This window comes from Somniosus microcephalus, chromosome 5 (genome assembly GCF_052327205.1).
Source record: "Somniosus microcephalus isolate GS21.2 chromosome 5, FLI_Smic_1.0, whole genome shotgun sequence".
Classification (NCBI taxonomy): domain Eukaryota; kingdom Metazoa; phylum Chordata; class Chondrichthyes; order Squaliformes; family Somniosidae; genus Somniosus; species Somniosus microcephalus.
In genome coordinates this window covers 131,611,591-131,626,523 of record NC_140991.1, presented here as the reverse complement: position 1 = coordinate 131,626,523, position 14,933 = coordinate 131,611,591, and the positions used below count along the sequence as shown (strand labels likewise).

Sequence of the window (14,933 nt, the reverse complement as noted above, 5' to 3'; positions counted from 1 at the left end):
GTCCTGTTGCAGTGGATTGGTATCATCCTCACTGTTTGACACACCCCCAAGTTTGGTGTCATTGGCAAATTTCGAAATTCTACTCTGTATTCCAATATCCAGGTCATATATATTACCATCCTCCAGTCTGAAAAAAAGCCATTTACCACAACTCGCTGTTTTCTGTCCTTAAGCCAATTCCTTATCCAAGCGGCCACTGACGCACCTATTCCATGAGCCTCAATTTTGTTAACCAGCCTTCTATGTGGTACTTTGTCAAACACCTTCCTAAAATCCATGTAGACAACATCCATTGCATTCCCTTCATCAATCCTCCCTATTACTTCGTCAAAAAATTCAATTCGATTAGTCAAACACGATCTGCCTTTTACAAATCCATGTTGGTTCTCCTTAATTAGCTTAAACCTCTCCAGGTGCCTGTTAATTTTTTCCTTGATTATTGTTTCTAAAACTTTACCCACCACTGATGTTAAACTGACCGGCCTGTAGTTACTAGGATTGTCCTTACACCCCTTCTTGAACAATGGTGTCACATTTGCAACTTTTCAATCCTCGGGCACCTCCCTCAATTCTCTTAGCAACCTGGGATGCAAGCCATCTGGACCAGGCGACTTATCCACTCTAAGCATACCCAGCCTTTTTAGTACCTGTCGATCAGTTTTCACCCCTTCCATTGCTTCTACCTTTTCCACTTCTACCAATATTTTGTCAGCATCCACCTCCTTAGTAAACACCGATACAAAGTACTCATTGAGTATTCTAGCCTTGCCCTGTGCCTCTAATCATATCACCATCTTTGTCCCTAATAGGCCCCACCCTGCCTCTTACTACCTGCTTACTGTTTACATGCCGGTAGAAGATTATTGGGTTAATATGTTAACCGCCGTTCTACTCTCATATTCTCTCTTTGCCAATCTTATTTTTAACTTCTCTTCCCCTCTCAACTTACTGTATTTGGTCTGGTTCGCCCTTGAAGAATACACCTGACATACATCATACACTTTTTTTTGTTTTGTCATCATCTTTATCTTCCACATCATCCAAGGAACCCTTGCTTTGGTTCCCTTACCCTTCCCTCTTATTGGAATGTACCTAGCCTGTACTTGGAACATCACCTCCTTAAAGATCACCCATTGTTCAATTACAGTTTTTCCCTTCAGTCTTTGGTTCCATTTTACCCTGGCTAGATCCTTTTCCATCTCATTGAAGCTAGCCCTATTCCAGTTTAGAAGTTCCACTCTAGATTGTTCCTTGCTCCTCTCCATTGCTAATCTAAATCTTATGATACGATGATCACTTGTACCCAAGTGTTCTCCCACAGAAACGTGGTCGACCTGGCCCACCTCATTCCCCAGCACCAGATCCAGCAATACCTCCTTCCTAGTTGGGCCAAGAACATACTGGTCAATGAAATTTTCCTGAACACATTTCAGAAATTCCTCCCCCCCCCCTTTCCCTTTACCCTAGCATTATCCCAATCAATATTTGGGTAATTAAAGTCCCCCAATATCACCACTCTATAGCTCTTGCATATCTCTGCGATTTCCCTGCAGATTTGCTCCTCTGCCTCCCCCTCACTATTTGGAGGCCTATAGAATACCCCCAATAGCGTGATCATACCCTTTTTGCTCCTCAACTCTAACCAAACCGATTCTGTCCTTGTCCCCTCAAGAACTTCCTCCCTTTCCAACACTACAATGTCTTCCTTAATCAGCACTGCCACCCCACCTCCCTTTTTTCCTTCCCTATCTTTTCTGAACACCTTGTACCCTTGAATATTAAGTGCCCAGCCCTCGCCACTTTTAAGTCACATTTCCGTTATTGCCACAACATCATATTGCCACACAGCTAATTGTGCTTGTAGCTCACCAAACTTATACTGTGGTTTTGCATTTTCTTTGGGGAACCAGACATTTCTTGCAGTAGACAACATCAGCATTGCTAGTTGCTGAAGTTCGATTTGTACATAAGTGAACTTGCTCACTTTTTTTTTTTTTTTTTATAAAGAGTTGTGTCGATTTAGTGCCATTTGTCAAAGAACTATATCACCTCACCGCTACACAAAGTGTGCCCTTTGACCTTTAATTTTTTTTGACGGGTTTCTTTGCCAAAATAGAAAAACCTAAAGCAGCTAGTTCACCTTGTGAATACGGAAGAACATAAGAAATAGGAGCAGGAGTAGGCCATTCAACCCATCGAGCCTGCTCTGCCATTCAATAAGATCATGGCTGATCTTGTACCTCAACTCCACTTTCCTGCACTATCCCCATATCCCTTAATTTCCTTAATATCCAAAAATCTATCGATCTCTGTCTTGAATATACTCAACGACTGATCCTCCACAGCCCTCTGGGGTAGAGAATTCCAAAGATTCACCAACCTCTGAGTGAAGAAATTTCTCCTCATCTCAGTCCTACATGGCCAACCCCTTAGTCTGAGACTGTGACCCCTGGTTCTAGACTCCCCAACCAGGGGAAACATTCTCCCTGCATCTACCCTGTCGAGCCCTGTAAGAATTTTGTATGTTTCAATGAGATCACCTCTTATTCTTCTAAACTCGAGAGAATATAGGCCTAGTCTACTCATAGGACAATTCCCCCCATCCTAGGAACCAGTCTGGTGAACCTTTGTTGCACTCCCTCTATGGCAAGTATATCCTTCCTTGGGTAAGGAGACCAAAACTGTACACAATACTCCAGGTGTGGTCTCACCAGGGCCCTATATAATTGCAGTAAGACGTCTTTACTCTTTTATACTCAAATCCTCTTGTAATAAAGGCCAACATATCATTTGCTTTACTAATTGCTTGCTGTACCTACATGTTAACTTTCAGTGATTCGTGAACAAGGACACCCAGGTCCCTCTGAACACTAACATTTCCCAATCTCTCTCCAATTAAAAAATACTCTGCTTTTCTATTTTTCCTACCAAAGTGGATAACTTCACATTTCTCCACATTATATTCCATTTGCCATGTTCTTGCCCACTCACCTCACTTACCCTGTCTGTATCCCCTGGAAGCCTCTTTGCATCCTCCTCACAACTTACATTCCCACCTAGCTTTGTATCATCAGCAAACTTGGATATATTACATTTGGTCCCCTCATCCAAATCATTGATATAGATTGTGAATAGTTGAGGCCCAAGCACTGATCCTTGCGGTACCCCACCAGTTACAGCCTGCCAACCTGAAAATGACCCGTTTATTCCTACTCTCTTTTTTGTCCGTTAGTATATCTAAGCTAATATATTGCCCCCCCAATCCCATGAGCCCTAATTTTGTTTAATAACCTGTTGTGTGGCACCTTATCGAATTCCTTCTGAAAATCCAAATATACCACATCCACTGGTTCTCCCTCATCTATTCTGCTAGTTACAACCTCAAAAATCGCTAACAGATTTGTCAAACATAATTTCCCTTTCATAAATTCGTGTTGACTGCCCAATCCTATTATTTTCTAAGTGCCCTGTTACCACGTCCTTTAATGATAGATTCTAGCATTTTCCCTACTACTGGTCTGTAGTTTCCCGTTTTCTCTCCCTCCTTTCTTAAATAGTGGGGTTACATTTGCTACCATCCAATCTGCGGGAACCGTTCTAGAATCTATGGAATTTTGAAAGATGACAACCAATGCATCCACTAACTCTATAGCCACCTCTTTCAAAACCCTAGGATGTAAACCATCCAGGGGATTTATCGGCTTTCAGTCCCATTAATTTCTCCAGTACTATTTTTTTTTTACCAATGCTAATTTCTTTCAGTTCCTCATTCTCGCTAGACCCTTGGTTCTCCACTATTTCTGAAGATTTTTGCATCGTCTTCCGTGAAGACAGACACAAAGTATTTGTTTAATTTCTCTGGCATTTCCTTATTCCCCATTATAATTTCTCCTGTCTCAGCCTGTAAGGGACCCACACTTACTTTCATTAATCTTTTCCTTTTTAAATACCTATAGAAGCTTTTACAGTCTGTTTTTATATGTCTCGTTAGTTTACTCTCGTATTCTATTTTCCCTTTCTTTATCAATTTCTTGGTCCCCCTTTGCTGAATTCTAAAATCCTCCCAATCCTCAAGTTTACTAGTCTTTTTGGCAACATTATAAGCCTCTTCCTTTGATCTAATACTATCTTTAACTTTTCTTGTTGGCCACAGTTGGACCACTTTTCCTGTGAGGTTTTTGTGCCTTGAAATGTATATTTGTTGTAAATTATGTATTAATTCTTTAAATGCTAGCCATTGCTTGTCTACTGTCAAACCTTTTAATGTAGTTTCCCAATCTACCTTAGCCAACTCGCCCCTCATACCTACGTAGTTTGCTTTGTTTAGATTTAAGACCCTAGTTTCGGATTTAACTGAATCACTTTCACAGTCAATATAAAATTCTATCATATTATGGTCACTCTTCCCTAAAGGTCCCTTTTACTACAAGGTTATTGATTAACCTTTTCTCATTGCATAATACTAGGTCTAAAATAGATCGTGACTTGGTGATTTTCATTCCATATACTTTACTGAAAGAGTTGAGAAAATGCACCTACTCCATGTCTTGTGAATAGCTTGGTGTGGTGAAGTTGTAATGGTTTTTGTGTTCAAGGAGGAATCCACAATCTGGGCATGTCCTGCCCACATAGTCAGGGATTAATATGAAATGGTGAACAGCTATAAAAATGAATCCATTTGGAGTGATCAAAAATGAAGAGCAGAAATGTGCTCTAGCTGATGGGAATATTATACATAATTAAATAATTTTCAAACCACTAAATCCATCTGGATATTCCATCCCCTGGAAATTTGACTTGATTAATTTATGTCTTAATATGTACTATACCTTTGCACCTTAGGCGCGCTCTATCTGTGTGTATCCCTCAACCCGCCCCTTTCTCTCACTATGTATTATATCTCTACCCTTTAGTCTGTCTGTCTACCTCAGTGTTGGTCACATATACCACCTATCTGTCACCAATCTCTCGCTATGTACTAAGCTCAATACTCCTGTGTCTCACTCCCTTGTCTCAGGATATTTCTCTCACTATGTATTTTGTATGCATTAGCATGTCAGTTTTCTGAGACTTGATGCAGTAAGTCACATGTGTGTTTGTTTTCCTTTATTCCTGACCTGAAGGAAAGATCTGAAGTTTGTAACTGAAGTGGAAGAAGAAATTAAAACTCTTGTGGAAGCTGTCAATAAGGTTAGTGCTGCAGTTAATAAAACATTTTTATTATTATCCTACCCTCAAACCCATGGTCCTGTCTGACGGGTCTGTATACAAAGGACCGAAAGAATGCAGTGATTGATGGTCGTCTGGGGCAGACCCAAACGCAGGAAAATCTTATCAGTGTTGTTCAACGATTGGAAATAGTCACCCAGCAGGGCGATGAGATATGCTGTCAAGTTTAGTGATAATATGCCCTTCTTCCCTTGTACCCATTAGCTCAGAATCAGAATGGCAGTTGACATTTAAAAGATGAGAAAAAGTTATGGTGGCTTTACATGGGGTAGAATCCCTCCACTGGAGATTTCTACCACAAGTTGGGGTTATTGCACTTTTTTTTTTAATTGTCTTCCTGAACATTCTATGTCATTAAAACCTAATGTAAAGACGAGCAGATATTCAGACGTTAAATGTTAAAGTAGTGTTGATAAAAGTAACAGAGACTGCAATAACCACCTTACATATTCCTAAAATAAGTACCAGAAAAATTCATAAAATGGGTGCAGTACTGTGCCGTACTATGAAGTGGTAAGACACAAGTTCTTGCCTTGTGGCTTAGTTTTTAAACTACGGTTATTTTGGTGAAAGGGTGAAAACAGGTACTAAATGGGGGCTGTGCTAATAAGACACGCCTGTTTGAAAGCCTGGTTTTAGCACACAATTTTGGTCCTAAGTGCTGATTACCATAATTTGAACTTGCCTGGAGATGCTAAAACAGAGACACCTGCAGGTTTAGCACTCAAGCACTGATCAGCAATTTTCATGGAGCAGTACATGTGGGCTCCACTCAACCACTTCAACTGAAGGTGTGGAGTGTACTGGATGACACAACATGTTTCAGGATGGCTCAGGGACCGATTGAGAGGGCGCACATGTTCTCTGACGTGGCACTGGAGGTCCTTGTGGAGGAGGGATTTCCTGTACCCGCAGGGGGGAAGGAGCCCACCTCCTCTCCTGTCCCTCCTGCAGCAGCTGGTGCTGTTCTGCTTGGCCTCCTGTCCTCCTCCCACTCCTCCTGCAGACCAAGGGAGACCCCTAGCAACATGTCGATGACCAAGCACTCCTTTTCTCCTGTTGAATCCTATAAAGTGTCCAATAAGGCAGAGTAGCACAGCACTCTTTAGGTGAAGTCCTCAGAATTTCCAGAATAAATGTTGTGTTGAAGTCTTGACAAACTGTCCCAGAAAGTCTCCCGATGTGTTTCAAAAGTCCTCTTCAAACCTCCAGCAGCAAGTGAACAGTAAATGGTGATATAACTTTAAGTAGCGCTCGAAATCCTCTGCAATGGCTTGTTTACTCCCAATCAGCTGGTAGCTGTTAGGAGAGAGCATTAGGTCAAGCACTAGCCACCAAAATGCCACGCAGCCTCCATAATGAGCGCCAGTGGGCAATTTAAGTGGCAATCAGCTCCTTGACGATCCTCCAGATGGCTTCCTAGCGCAAGCTTCAACTCTTTTACCAAGATGCTGCCCTGTGCTAAACGCGGGCTAAGTCGGTGTTTACGTTTAAGACCCCATCTTGGCCACCTCGGAGGCTCCTTAGCGCCTAAAGTATCCAGGGCGATCCTGTTCCTTCCTAGCCACCTGGGGCAAGCTCCAAGAGGAGATCAAGTACTTTCCTTGAGAGAGAGAGAAAATGGGACAAGACCACTGTAATCTATATCCTATTGGCCCCTGCAAAACCCCATTGGTGAAGGCTTGAGAATGGGTTGCCTTGCTGCCCTTTCAATGAGGTAATGTTATATGACAGGCAGAGATAATAACTTACAGAATTGTGGTCGTTAATCTATTGAAAACTGCAGCAATATTTCTATCCTCCCCTGACCAATTGAAAATGTTACCATGTTAAAGTACAACAGTAAAGATAATTAAATACAGGTCAGCACTAACTTTTTTTTATTTGGAAATAATAAATGGTTCCCTTTTTTATCCAGGGCAAACAGCAGAAGAAAAGCCGTTGCTATCCCCCTATGAACCGGGAGCACCGCAGGATCATTCATGAGCTGGCTGAGGTCTATGGTGTTGAAAGTGTCAGCTATGACAGTGAGCCCAAGCGAAATGTTGTTATCACTGCTGTGAAGTGAGTGTTAAGGATGCTAAAGCTGGCTTTAAAATTACATTTTTTTTTAACTTCTCTTTCCCACCTTCCTGACACACACACAGGATCAGAATTTATTTTTCCACTGTTCATATTTGCTTGATGCACAGGGGACCAGCTAGCTCAGTGGAAAGGATATTTATCTTTACTTCGAGGGAAAATTCAGCTTGCATTTGTCTGGTAACTGTAAGGATTCTATATGAAATGAGTTTTGGCTACTGGGCATAGACCCACAGCAGAAAACTATCCCTAATTCAGCAGTGATTGGCAATCACACTGAGGCCACAAGAAGATTGCTGTTGGAAATGGAAAAATGTCACATGGGTATAGAAGGAACTCTTTTTTGAAGTTGGGACTGAGGCACATTGTTAACTGCAACAACAGATTAACTGGTTATTTATTTCATTGCTGTTTGAGGGACCTTGCTGTCCACAACTTGGATATCAAGTTGGAGTTGTCTACAGATCTCCTGATAGCAGTGATGAAGTAGCGGGCTGCATAAATAGAGAGATCCGAGAAACTTATTGGAAAAAGGAGAGTGGTTATAATGGGGGACTTTAATTTTCACAGTCTGGGAGAAGCAGAACAGCGCGAGTCCCAAAGGCAGCAGATTTCTTGAGTGTGTTTGAGATACAGGTGGTAGATTTTAAAAAGCATAAAGCCTGGGGGCTAAGAAATAATTGTGGCGATGCTGACAACAGCAACAACTTGTATTTATATAGTGCCTAGGAGTATTTTAAGACACAAAATTTGACACCTATCCACATAAGGATAAATTAGGGCAAGAGGTAGGTTTTAAGGAGAGTCTTAAAGGAGGTAGCGAGGTGGACAGGTTTAGGCAGGGAATTCCAGAGCTTAGGGCCTAGGCAACAGATGGCACGGCCACAAGGACAGTCTAAAGCTTAATGCTAATGTTGTCTCCCTTATGTGTGCTGGACCTGTCACACAGAGTGGAATTGGAAAAGTAGCCACTTGAATTAATTTTATTCAGTTACACCCAGATGGGTTCTTTCAGTCTGGTAATCCATATGAAAGGGACTGCAGTTCTGTACCTGGTTATATTTTATGCTAAAAAGCAGAGTTTGATCTTGACTTGTGTTGTAGCTTTCTTTATCTAATTAGACTATTTCAATAAATCACTTTACTTCCCAGAGGAAAATCAGTATGTCCAAATGCTTCATTGAATTCATTGATTGAAAGAGAGATGGCAACAAGACCACCACCACCAATCGCCCACTACAGGCAACAGGCACTTAAGTAAGTACCATGATGAGCACCAACTTCAGTCTGGCAACTGTGATTTCACAGGAAAGAATTCTTGTGTGCAAAATCAAGCTAAATCTTTAACAAAATAAACTTTAACTATGTAAAATAGTATATTCTTCTTTTGGCAACCTCTGCGCATTACTGGACTTGAACCAGAGATGAATCATGGAGAGGTGATTTCTCCAAGGCATTTCCAACAACTGCTTCATATACAGGTGGCACTGATGCTAAAAAGAAAAGTCGGTGATGGCAGGCCAGGCCCTACTGCATCAGGGGAGACAATGTAACATCCATCCAGTGTTGATAGCCAAGAGCCAACTCAAGGCTGATCAACACCCAAACTGTACAGATTGCAACAACCTGGTTGAAGACCTTTGTCAACCTGTCCCCATCTTCCCGATCCAAATCATGGCACAATACCGATCGCATAAAACACCTGCACTGCTGCATTCATAAGGAAGAGCTCTCCCTTTACTGTTGAAGGAGAAATGCTTCCTTCTAAATGCAGTCGTGCAAGATCTGACGTGATTGTTCAGACTGATGCCCTGCACCTATTAGTTTCTCACCAGCTCGCTTGATCTATTAGGTTGGGTTTAGGATAAGAAATAGGAGCAGGAGCAGGCCGTTCAGCTGCTCGAGCCTGCTCCACCATTTAATGAGATCATGGCTGATCCAATTTTGGTCTCAACTCCACTTTCCTGCCCACTCCCCCATAACCCTTGACTCCCCTGTTGCTCACAAATCTGTCTATCTCAGCCTTGAATGTATTCAATGACTCAGCTTCCACAGCTCTCTGGGGTAAAGAATTCCAAAGATTCACACCCCTCTGAGAGAAGAAATTCCTCCTCATCTCCGTCTTAAATGGGCGACCTCTTATTCTGAGACTGTGTCCCCTCGTTCTAGATTCCCCCACGAGGGGAAACATCCTCTCAGCACCTACCCTGTCCAACCCCCTCAATCTTAAATATTTCAATAAGATCACCTCTCATTCTTCTAAACTCCAATGAGTATAGTCTGAACCTACTCAATTTTTCCTCATAAGACAACACTTCCATTCCAGGTATCAACCTAGTGAACCTTCTCTGAACTGCCTCCAATGCAAGTATATCCCTCCTTAAATAAGGGGACCAAAACTGTAATAATCATCTTTTGTACACTTCTCTAGGGGCTCAGACCTCTACTTCGGAGGATCCTGTGGTGACTGGGATCACTGAATGTAGTAGAGGACTCTTGAGATCCTCAATCTTTGGTCTGAGTCATTAACCTCTTCTGGACCACCCTCCATGTTGAAGAATTCATTCAGTGGTGTTTGACCAAATCTTGGTTCTTGCTACTTTACATTTAATTTAGAGATCTCTTGTAACATCTTGGGTTCATGAGTATAGTGACACGCACTGTTACTATACTAGTTCAGAGACCTAGACTACTAATCCAGTGAATGAGAGTTCAAATCAAAGCATAGCAGTTTGAGAATTTGGATTCAGTTTTAAGAAGCTGGTATCTGTAAAGTGACTGTAAAACTGTTGGATTAATGGAAAAACCCAACTGGTTCACTAGTGTCCTTTAGGGAAGCAAGTCTGCCTTCCTGGCCTATGACTCCAGTCCCACCCCAATGTGATTGACTCTTAACTGCCCTCTGAAGTGGCCAAGCAAGTGCTGTGCAACTATGGGTGGGCAATAAATGCCAGCCTTGCCAGCGATGTTCATATCCCAAGATTATTTTTAAAAAGACACACTTCCCAGCAGTGCAGACCTCCCATTTTCTGGGCTGGATTTGAAACCTCTGCTGCAGGATTGATAGGTAGTGATGGAAACCTGTCCTTGCCAAATGTGCCATTAGGCTTGTCAGTGTATTTTACTGAACTGACTTGACAGCTACATATTTTCAGCTATTTAGAATTCCATGCTAATTGAAATTGTGAATTTTGCTGATTCAAAGCTCAATTCAGAAGCAACCTGGTTCATGAAAGACAACAACTATATGGCATTCTCAATCCGTGTAGCATATCTCAAAATAATTAAAAACGAAAGTGTATTTTTAAATATGTCCAGTTTTATAAATGTATCCACATGTATATTGAAATTACAACAAAATATATACTACAACATGCGATATGTCTTGATACTTTTTCCCCTCCATTTCCAGATTCAATCTTGCAACTAAATTCCAGCAAAAAAAATTTAGTGTTTAGCTAAATGCAGAGTAATAAAAATATTGTTCAAGCTTTCAACATGTAATTCCATCCCATTATGTAATATGTGATGCAGAAGCAGGTCAAGCTTACATATTGTGATGTGTTCATTGCTGACTGGAAAATGCACAAATTAAAATAATTTTCTGTAACCTTTCAGGATTGACAATGGAACAGTCGCCCTGCAAAAGCCATTCAAGGAAGAACCAATCATTGATTACTTTGACGTACAGGACTAGACGAGCACTTGTTACATTTGGAGTTTGGATCACACATCTCTAGAAATAGAGGGGGCAAAAAGTAACCCAATCAATAGTGAACAGAAAAGAGTCAGTGAAGATTTATAGGGAGGTACAATTTTGTCGATCTATAAACTTCAATTCACTGCATAACAAAGTGAGATGCTAGTCTCTGCTGTAGGATATCACTGTCGCATGAGATAAACATAAAAATGAAAACAGCAAAACCTGTCGGCCGAATTATGTATACCGTACATTTCTATCAGCTATTGTGTTGCTGCTTTAGGCAGTGCTGAACAAAGGGTTAACATTGATTTTCCCTTGGTTTACGTTTTTGAAAGAAATCCGCTTCAGCGTCATAATGTTAAAGGTGGCTGTGTAATAAGTGCACTCAATAAAGATTAAATAAATCTCAGCAGATACGGGTTATGCTGTCTTTCAATGTTAGCTGTGTGTGAATGAACCTTCTTTGGAAGCATAGTCATGAGAATAAGATTAGTTGCAAGCAGTTAGAACACTAGATTGACTCTTTACGTGAACACCCTGTCTTCCTCCCTTCCCCATTTGTTACGTTTTTTTTTAATTGCCATCTCGGTGACTGATTAAAGAAGCCCAGCTGAGAGCCTTTGCTGAGACAATCGATAATATAATGATCCCTTTTGGATTTGATTTTTTTCCGCTAGCCCCTTCCTGAAGCTTTTTATATATACTCGAGTATTGTTCTGCAGAATATGGCAGATCTCTAATAGATTAATGTGTGATCTTAGTGAATATCAGCAAGCTATTCAGCTGTGGGAATGAGCCTAACCTTGTCTACACCTGAGGTCCCATCTGTGTCATTGCAACTGATGTTTCTGGGTAGCAATGGGACAGGAACTATTGATAGCTTTCCCCACCACCAACATGAGACCAATTGATAGACCTGTCCCTGCCTATGCCAGAGGACGGAAGGGTTGCAAATGTTACACCTCTGTTCAGAAAAAGGGCAGAGGGATAAACCTGGTCGGTCAGCCTAACATCAGTGGTGGGGAAACTTTTGGAGACCGTAATCCGAGACAAAATTGTTCAAAGGAAATACTGCTCCTGCTTGGCTTATGCCCAGTCAACCCAGTTAAGAGCTGAGACTGCATGAGTGGAACAGTAAGGCACATACTTCAACCAATTCAATTAAAGTTTCATATAGATTACATCTAGACATTCAAAAAAGGAGAGGGGGATAAACCTGGCAACTGCAGGCCAATCACCCTAACGTCGGTGGTGGGGAACTTTTGAGACAATAATCCAAGACAAAATTGTCATTTGGAAAAATATGGGTTAAGAAATGACAGCCAGCATGGATTTGTTAGTGGCAAATCATGGCTGACAAACTTGAATTGAGTCCTTTGATGAAGTAACAGAAATATATATTTAATATATATATTCAAAAGGCATTTGATAAAATGCCATATAATAGACTTGTTAGCAAAATTGAAGCCCATGAGATTGAAGGGGCAGTGGCAGCATGGATACAAAATTGGCTACGGGACAGAAAGCAGAGCGTAGTGGTGAACGGTTGTTTATCAGACTAGAGGGAAGTATATAGTGGTGTTCCCCAGGGGTTGGTATTCAGACCACTGCTCTTTTGATGTATATTAATGACCTGGACCAGTATATGGGCATAATTTCAAAGTTTGCAGATGACTGAAAATTTGGAAATGTACTAAACAGTGAGGAGGATAGTAATAGACTGGTGAAATGGGCAGATGAAATTTAATGCAAAAATGTGTGAAGTGATGCATTTTGGAAGAATGAGGAGAGGCAATATAAACTATATGGTACAGTTTTAAAAGTGATACAGGGACAAAGACCTGGGGGTTCACATGCACAAATCTTTGAAGGTGGCAGGACAAGTTGAGAAGGCTATTAAAAAAGCATATGTGATCCTTGTCTTTATAAATAGAGGCAGAAAATACAAAAGAAAGTAAGTTATACTAAACCTTTATAAATCGATGGTTAGGCCTCAGCTGGAGTACTGTGTCCAATTCTAGGCACCACACTTTAGGAAGGATGTCAAGGCCTCCGAGGGTGTGGAGGAGATTTACTACAATAGTACCAGGCATGAGGGACTTCAGTTATGTGGAGTGACTGGAGAAGCTGGGATTGTTCTCGGAGAAGGTTAAGGGAAGATTTAATACAGGTGTTTAAAATTATAATGGGTTTTGATAGAATAAATAAGAAACTTTCCACTGCAAGGAGGGTCGGTAACCAGAGGACACAGATTTAAAATAGTTGGCAAAAGAACCAGAGGGGAGATGAGAATTATTTTATGGAGTGAGTTGTTATGATCTGGAATGCATTGCCTGAAAGGGTGGTGGAGGCAGATTCAATAGTAACTTTCAAAAGGGAATTGGATAAAATACTTAAAGGAAAAACTTGCAGGGCTATAGGGAAAGAACATCAGAAATAGGAGCAGGAGTAGTCCATACGGCCCCTCGAGCCTGTTCCACCATTCAATAAGATCATGGCTGATCGGCGACCTCAACTCCACTTTCCTGCCCGATCTACATATCCTTTGATTCCCCTAAAGTCCAAAAATCAATCTATCTCCACCTTAAATATACTCTCAGACTCGGCATTCACAGCCCTCTGGGACAGAGAATTCCAAAGATTCACAACCCCTCTGAGTGAAGAAATTCCTCCTCATCTCAGTCTTAAATGGCCTACCCCTTATCCTGAGACTATGCCCCCTAGTTCTAGACACTCCAGCCAGGGGAAACAACCTCTCAGCATCTACCGTCAATCCCCTTCAGAATCTTGTATGTTTCAATGAGATCACCTCTCATTCTTCTAAACTCCAGCGTATAGGCCCATTCTACACAATCTCTCATCATAGGACAGCCCTCTCATCTCAGGAATCAATCTAGTGAACCTTCGCTGCACCGCCTCCAAGGCAAGTATATTCTTCCTTAGATAAGGAGACCAAAACTGTGCACAGCACTCCAGGTGTGGTCTCGCCAAGGCCCTGTACAATTGTAGCAAGACTTCCTTACTCTTATACTCCAACCCCCTTGCAATAAAGGCCAACATGCCATTTGCCTTCTTTATTGCTTGCTGTACCTGCATGCTAGCTTTCTGTGTTTCTTGCACGAGAACACCCAAATCTCTCTGAACACCAACATTTGAAAGTTTCTCACCATTTAAAAAGTATTCTGTTTTCTATTCTTCCGACCAAAGTGAATAACCTCACATTTCCCTACATTATACTCCATCTGCCACCTTACTGCCCACGCACTTAGTCTATCTATATCCCTTTGCAGACTCTTTGGGCTCGATTTTAATCACCGAGACGTGTTGGGGCGGGACTGCTGCCTTCCTGGTTCTAGTCCCGCCCCCAGTGACGTCCGACACAGACGCTATTTTCCCCTGATTGGCCTTGGTAAGGCCGCCCTACGGGCTTTCTGGCCAATTAAGGGAAAGCCAGTGTCAGATGACGTCAGTTGATGACGCTTCATCTGCCGGTTTTCTTAAAGGCACATGAAACATAAATTTTTGGCAGTGTTTGACAGCATTGCGGTGCTGTCAAACACTGACAATCACTACACAGGTGAGCCCTTGCTCCCAGGATCTCCAGTGACACTCTCCTTAGGATGAAACTGATGGCAGCTGCAGGTGAGGGTACAGAAGTGATCTGTCACTTCTCCCATTTGAGGTGAGGCCACACAAACACTTCAAAGCTCGTCAACTACAGAAAAATCTAAACACATTAAAAATTACTTTCCCAACATTTCCTTACCTCTGATACTTACCAGTGTCCCATTGCATCCTTCACACCACTCCTGCAGTTGTCATCTATACACCAACATAACAACAGACCCACAACACGCTTCACTTACCCTGGCGGGGTCTAAAAATTGGAAAAAGCCTCTTAACTGCCTCTTAACTAGCT

The 14,933-nt window shown here is 41.7% G+C and overlaps 1 protein-coding gene across 1 annotated transcript in view; it reads left to right on the top strand.

Annotated features, from left to right (window-relative positions):
• The window catches only part of nfx1 (nuclear transcription factor, X-box binding 1), an 88,237-nt gene extending 76,811 nt beyond the window's left edge, over positions 1-11,426 (top strand). The window contains exons 21-24 of the mRNA XM_085988258.1: positions 5,124-5,190; positions 7,148-7,293; positions 8,464-8,568; positions 10,930-11,426. Of these exons, the coding sequence (XP_085844384.1) occupies positions 5,124-5,190; positions 7,148-7,293; positions 8,464-8,568; positions 10,930-11,008 (397 nt within the window). The 3' untranslated portion in view covers positions 11,009-11,426. The remainder of the gene's footprint in view (positions 1-5,123; positions 5,191-7,147; positions 7,294-8,463; positions 8,569-10,929) is intronic.
• The last annotated feature ends 3,507 nt before the right edge of the window (positions 11,427-14,933 follow it).